This window comes from Octopus bimaculoides, chromosome 13 (genome assembly GCF_046866305.1).
Source record: "Octopus bimaculoides isolate indiv1 chromosome 13, ASM4686630v1, whole genome shotgun sequence".
Classification (NCBI taxonomy): Eukaryota; Metazoa; Mollusca; class Cephalopoda; order Octopoda; family Octopodidae; genus Octopus; species Octopus bimaculoides.
The window spans coordinates 53,330,575-53,338,074 of NC_142940.1; the positions used below are offsets into that span (position 1 = coordinate 53,330,575).

Here is a 7,500-nt window from a genome sequence, read left to right on the forward strand (position 1 = left end):
GTCATATATAGATATACATATATACACATATGTATAAGCGCGTTATATTATATATATATATATATATATATATATATATATATATATATATATATATATATATATATATATATAAATAAAATGCCCTGCTCTTAAAGTACACCAAATAAAAAGCCCATTACATGCATATGTTTAGAACCAAACACCACTCGAACATACCCTCATCATCTGGGCCTGTACTATTTGCTCGTTGGTATCATTTCCGTCAGTATCCCATTGAAAAATTTCTAGAGAGTTCTCCCTCTCCATTTCCGATGTTGGGGGTGGCACGTGTTCGAAAGACACATGGACGGGGCAGCGGTGAGTCAACCGCTCCACCCAGCTGCAACACGAGGCTATGCCACAATTATTTTTCATTAACGAATGAAACTGTCAAGAAGAAAAGGACAAATATATATATATATAAAAGAAGGTCCCAGATGGTTAGAGACACCGTCGGAAATAGGGGTTCAGAAATTGACACTGTTCCTATGGGATGAGGGACTGGAAGTGATTTGTCTATTGTGCAGAATACAAGGGGAAAAATAACCTGAGAAAAGCTAGCAACTTTTATAACGCTGAAGTCCAGACATAACAGAACCGAAAAGTATGTTTAGTAATTTTGTAAAATATTTGCTTTCTATTAGAAAACCTTTTTTTTATATATAAATGTTAGTTGGAAGGCAAATTACTAGTGCATGACTGTTAAAGGTTGAGAATTATCTATTAATCTTTATTCGCTGTTGCCAAATGCAAATGTCTTACTTTAAAGTTGTGATTAATAAATAGTATACTGTAATATCTAAAATGCCTTTGATAAAACCCTTGATTCAGATAGAAGTGATAACAAATTTCATGTAACGTAGGGTACTATTCCAGTTGGCATCACATCACAGTTTCTAGTGAGTTGTTAAATAAGATGCAATTATTTCTTTTCCAAAAGAAAATGGCAAACAAATAGAATCAAAGATCGATTTCAGCTCGAATATTTTTCTTTATCTAGTCACAATACACAGTTCGAGCAGATTGTATTAAATAAAAAAAGGCAATCAAAATTAGAAAAATAAATAAAACGAGGTATATATGACGTTCACAAAGAAATCACTTACATTCTGACATATCGACAAGAACATGCTCTGATGGCGACTGATGTCTCCTTTATTTGTGTTATTAATCAGTGTTAAAATGGCGTCATCATGGCGTTTATCTTGTTCGTAAGTATCACATTGCACACAAAGTCTTTTATCTTCTAGCTGTCGGAGTTCTTTTAGGACGGACCCCAAATTCAAATCTGTAAAGAATAAATATAAGCCATTATAAATTTGAGACACAAAATAAAACGTCTCTGCCAAAAGGTTACTTATCCAATTCGATGTCATTCCAATATGTGTGCATGTAATCTGATCAACCAAATATATTACTGGTATTAGACTGAACTACTAGAAAGATTTCAAGTTTTATGCAGAACCACGAAGCTTTATCGTAATGAATTTTTCCCACTACTTCCTTGTCAAATAAAATTAAACGTAGAAATCTCGATCTAGATGTGGAAGTTTTGACAAGTGATTTGCATCTCACGCTTGCGAAAGTTTTGCTAATGTCAAAGTCAACAACACTGATTTTCAAATCTACCGTGTGTGAGTGTATATGTGTATGTAATATAGGAATTTAAGTCTCTGGGAGATCTGGTTTTACGAGAGCTGTGGTAGTTGTAATTATGAAAGGAGAGATGGAGATTTAAGATGTTAGAGAAAGTTATCAACGGGTACCTCCATCATTGAACTATTAGATGTAAGAGAGTTGGTAGGGTCTAAGGGATTGGCTTTGTTGGAGTTGTACAAACTGCTGTGCATTTTCAATGATTGGAATATATTCCTATAGAGAAAGAAAAATTAAAGAGTTTAATGGGGTTTGAGGCTAGTAATAGAGAGCATTGTTAGAGATTAATGAAAGAGACATCGTTAGGAACGGTGGCTTAGATGCATTCAACTGACAGGAGGTAATTTTGCAATCGCTTTCTAAGGCTGCTTGATGGAGTGGAAGAAGGGCGGAAGTAATTTGGGAAAAGAGTTTCTCAATGTAGACTGAGTGGACTTGGGTGCAAAGCGGGTTGCGAATGTGGGCGCTTCCTCCGCAAAAGTATTTCATGATTGTGAAGTCGCTGAAAAAAGGATTTAGCAATGGTTGGTAGCGATCTTTGTGACAAGAATCAAAAATTGGTTGTAGTTTGGGAGGCAGGAGAGATTGTGGGTTGTATGAGGCACGGAGGTAACTTTCATGCTTTGGATAATCTTCCGAGAGTTGCGGCACATGTTAAAGTCATCCAGTTTGTATGGATGGACGATTCTGTGTGTAGGGGAGAGAGAGAGAGAACAAACTGCCATATGTCACTCCTACGAGCGTCAATGATTATGGATCTTCATCCACTTCTGTCCCACGGCAACTTATTGGGCGGGTCTTCCCAATTGTTATGAAGTATTCAAGGCTTATATGGTTTCCAATGAACTTCACTGGTTGCCTTAACTGCTAAGTTTTCCTACTTTCCTAAGTGATTTCAATGTTTGTCTGTCAGTTTGTGTATCTTAAGCAATTATCTTAACAACATCTCTGCAGCACTGGTAGCCATTTGTACGTGCTTGCTAATGTTCCAAGTCAGACAGCCCTATGTAACGATAGGTTCTATGTATGTTCCTTTCTCTCTCTCTCTCTCTCACCGATGGCTGCTTATTTGACAATGCGCTTCATCTCGCTGAGATCAGACTTGGATCGTCCAAGACAAGTTAGCAATTTTTACAAGAATCGTTATGCTAACAGTAAACTATTCTCACGACACATATAAAGAAAAATGGTTTCGTAACACAAGCACAATTTAAATCGTCTAAACGAATTGCAAAGAAGGCGAAAGCAAACATCGAAGGAATGATTGATAAAGAATGTATAAATTTCTGTTGCATGTTTAGGAAAACAAGTATCAGATTGTTTGAGAATGTTGGTTTATAAGACAGGACAGGTTGAGAGTATAAAAGATATTGGTAAGTATGTGTGTCGTAGAAACAAGTAGAATCAGAATTTTTTTTTTTTTTTTTATTCAATAGCTATGGAGGAGGCATATAAAAAAATCTAGTACAGTTGTTTATAATTGGATATTATTTTGATATCCAGATTTAATGGTTCATCTATTCAGGAATCATACAAATCCGAAGCATAAACTGAAAATTTTCCACTTTTGAAGAAATCACAAATTGAAAATCGCATCATTGATTTTTACCATTTAATGGATTGAATAATTTTTCCTCAACACTAAATTTAGCCAATAACAAGTACTAAACTTTGACAACCTTGTTAACCAACGAAGAATCACCGCATCAACAGCTTCATCCATTAAAATAAAGTAGAACCAGTCTTTTAAGGAGTTTTATCATCTTTAAAACAATCTACTCGGAGGCATTTAACTTTCTGATTAATTGATATATCTTTTATCTTTTGTTTCGGTTATTAGAATGCAGCCTTGCTGAGACCGCTTTGAAGAACTTTTGGTCGAAAAATCGATCTCAGTCCTTTTTTAAACCTGGTACTTATTCTGTCGGTTTTTTGACGAAGAGTTAAATTACGGGGACTTAAACAAAACCACACCGGTTGTCAAGCGGTGGCGGAGTACGAACACAAAGACACAAACACACACACACACACACACACACGTGTGTTTGGATTCTTTCAGTTTCTGTCTACCAAACCCACTCACAAAATTATGGTCTGCTGGAGGCTGTAGAAGACATTTGCCTAAGGTGCCGTGTAATGGGACTGAAACCGGGACGATGTGGTTGGGAAGCAAACGTCTTAACACACAGCTACGCCTGCGCAGCAGTTTAATTAATGCTGAGTAGCACGATTTCGAACATATCTATGAATTTATAAAATTAAGGATCTAAATCTTTCCTTGGTACAAATTTCACCGACCCTCACAGGTTCTTATGAGTTTGGAATTCGCTCCTGGATTAAAAAGAGCTCCCCTGTCCGATTTAACTTACTTTGAAATATTATTTCACGAATTAAAAAAAAAAATCCAAATCATTAAAACTACATCGCCCTGTGTCCCCAAAATTTCAGTTAATATATTTCGTATATCTTGTGTTTTCGGTCCAAATCAGTGCTGTAAGCATATTGGGTTCTTGTTTAGACAAAGATGCAAGGTTTCAATTTTTTTGGTGGGGTGGGGCGGGATTTTGTGACATTATTAGTTTTATAAGTAAAAAGAAAACAGCAAGAACTGGGAATTGAAACGCAATAGTTATCGATGACTTATGTGTAATACAAAAGCCATGTTATAAGAGAAGCTTTTCATCCATAGATAAGCCTCAATATAAGCAATACTTATTTTATTGACCTGGGAGAGATAAAAGGAAAAATCGCAAAAAGGGCTTCAATACCTATTCATGTTATGTGTATTCATGTCGTCATATCGATAAACATTAAAATGCATCTACTCTGTCTTTTTACTGGCCGAATTATTTTGCAAACTATTAACAAGCTAAAGAAATATAAACGGACAACCAAAATTTAAATTATTTCTCAATTTAGCTGAATGTTAAGCAAAGAAATGTATGGAATCAGAAAGATTATTACTAACCTTTGAAAGTATTTGAAAATAAAATATACTCAAATATCTTCTTGAATCCAACTCGCAACTGCATTTTTTACCAACGGATTTTAATTACAAATACAATTTCTAATAATGTTAGAATTTAGTTAATAATTACTAAAGAATTTCTGTTAAGTTTTAGTGATTTGAAAAAAATCCTATGAAAACTATACATATTAGTCTAAAAATGTAATCGACAAAATTGTCTGGTCATAATTTCAGTTACTTTTTCCTCAAAACTGATTAATGTGTTTAATGCTTTAAAAATCTCGGGTAAAGCTATCATTTCAATAGCTGTAAGAATATATACAATTGAAACGAGTAAATAGAAAGTGAAAAATTAAGATAACCGAATTGAAGACAAAGGTGTTTTTAAAGAAGGCTTTATGACTTTGAATGCGATATGTATTGTAATAAGGAGAGTCCATTACAGTTTAAGAGGGTTTCTGATTTGACGTCCAAATATTGTCTCTCGACAAACTGTGCGGAGTCAGTTTCGATTCTTGTTGAAAGCCATTTCACTTCACTACCATTGCAAAATCATAAATGACGCCAAAATAATCTCGTTCCTCGCACTAAAAATGTAGTTGTGTCATCTAAGGTTGAGAAAAGCGGAATTAATCAGGACAGTTGTCAGTTAACTGGAAGGCAACCCAGTTCAAATTCCAGCAGGATTAAACAGGAATTTTTCTTTTTCGTGACGGGGATAAAATGCTGAGTTACGGTTTTCTGACGTGAATTCCATCCACAACTAGGATACAATTTAAGAATCTTGATCGACCTCGGAAGGATGACAGACAAAGTTAACCTTAGCAGATATGAACTCAAAATACAATGAGCCATAACTAAATATCACAAAGTTTCTTCGGCTAATCTATCTTGAACTTCAAAAGGATAGACTCTACATTCGTTACTTGCGGACGAGAGAGAGAGAGAGAGAGAGACAGAGTATCAACATACTATAGGGCGTCCTTTTGCTTAATATTGTCAAAACCATTGCAGATTTCACAGGTGTTCAGAGGTTTTGAATTTATAGATGAGAAAAATGAGATTGCGCGATGCTTTTGAGCATCTAAACGACATCATCAACGTGAGTGGCTCAAAAGGAGAGTCAAAATCGGCTCACTGGAAGTTCACATTCATTTTACGGAGCTCTCGTCTATTATTCTATATAATCTTTAATACTGTAAAACGCACGATTCTTTGTTTTTGTCGCTGTAAGAAACCTTAGAAAGAAAAATCGTTCATAGTGCTAAAGCAGATTTACTTTTAGATACACTTACTCTAAACAGCATCAATTTGAGTTATTGCTATTAATTAAAGAGTTTGAATTCGATCTTTTCTACAAAAGTACCCGCTGATCAAGCAACTTTTACTGAGAGAACAGGAAACATAGTCAGCTGGCGAATCACAATGGAAAAGCAAGAAAACAGTTTAGCGTTTGATTATATAAAAAATTGTTAAGAATGTATGAATAATAATTTCAAATTTTGGCACAATTCGGGGGGAAGGAGTAAGTCGATTTCCTCAACCCCCAGTACTTAACTGGTATTTATTTTATCGTCCCCGAAATTATGAAATGCAAAGTCGACCTCGACAGAATTTGAACTCAGAACGTGAAGACGGATGACATGCTGCAAAGCATTTTGCCCGGCGTGCTAACGATTCTGCCAGCTCGCTGCCTTTGATAATAATGTTTGTTTAAAACATTATTTATTTATGTGCCCTTTTAAAGCTTAGCCATGCTCATGGGCCCGGTTTCCCGGTTTCTATGGTGTATGTGTCCCCCACCCCAGCTGGACGGGACGCCAGTCCATCGCAGCTTTACTCAAGAAATAGGAAGAAAGAGTAAGAGAAAGTTGGGGGCGAAAGTGTACGACAGGGATCGCCACCATCCCCTGCCGGAGCCTCGTGGAGCTTTAGGTGTTTTCGCTCAATAAACACACACAACGCCCGCTCTGGGAATCGAAACCGCGATCCACCGACCACGAGTCCGCTGCCCTAACCACTGGGCCATTGCGCCTCCACTGTTTAAAATATGGGCATACTAAAATATAAATTGTAGTTAAAAGATGTATACCTCTAAATTCCACACGAATTTGTACACGCTTGTAGAGATCTTCAGTAGCAAACAATATACAGTTAATGAAGGCCATTAAATTACGTTTATAAGTGACTATATCCGTGGTTTTCAGTTCTTTCACGATGAAACTAAATCTGTAGCGCTCATTTTTACTGACCTGAAATAAAAAAAAAGAAATAGGAAAAACATATTATAGTGGTAATAATGAATTGTAATTAAACATTTGCTGTGATAGTAGAAATGTAACGGAATTGAAACATTCGGTATTAATATTTATTACAAGCTAACACAGAATTAACCACGTTAAAAGACGTTTTAAAAAGACGTTTTAAGAAGGAAATAAATACATATTTTAAGCACCATTAAAAAAAAACAATTTAATATTTTAATGTATTAAAGAATATTTTCAGACTGTTGCAGATATTTCTGGACTCAGAACGATTATTTTGCACAATTATGTACACAGTTATACATTGTGGAGTAATATAAATGATGATTTAATGTATAGGTACGGAGAAAGGAATAAGATTTATACGTGTGTTACATATTCCATTATGTTGGGTTGGAGGCGGATGAGAATTAGAGTCAAACAAGTTCAAAACCGTAGAGCTAATAGTAAATATTGTTTGGAATTTAATCCAATGCTCTATCGTTTTTTACGAACTACAAACGCCCTGTCAGACTCAGAGTAGCCGCTTCTTTGAATATATAAGTAAACTCTACTTTTTACTCCCGTTTGTAAATTCAAATTTGTACCCGA

General features: G+C 35.5%; 1 protein-coding gene across 1 annotated transcript in view; it reads right to left on the reverse strand.

Annotated features, from left to right (window-relative positions):
* Positions 1-7,500, reverse strand: part of LOC106877725 (uncharacterized) — a 76,736-nt gene that overhangs the window by 24,055 nt on the left and 45,181 nt on the right. The window contains exons 5-6 of the mRNA XM_089361315.1: positions 6,738-6,897; positions 1,128-1,309 (exon numbers count right to left, since the gene is read on the reverse strand). Of these exons, the coding sequence (XP_089217441.1) occupies positions 1,128-1,309; positions 6,738-6,897 (342 nt within the window). The remainder of the gene's footprint in view (positions 1-1,127; positions 1,310-6,737; positions 6,898-7,500) is intronic.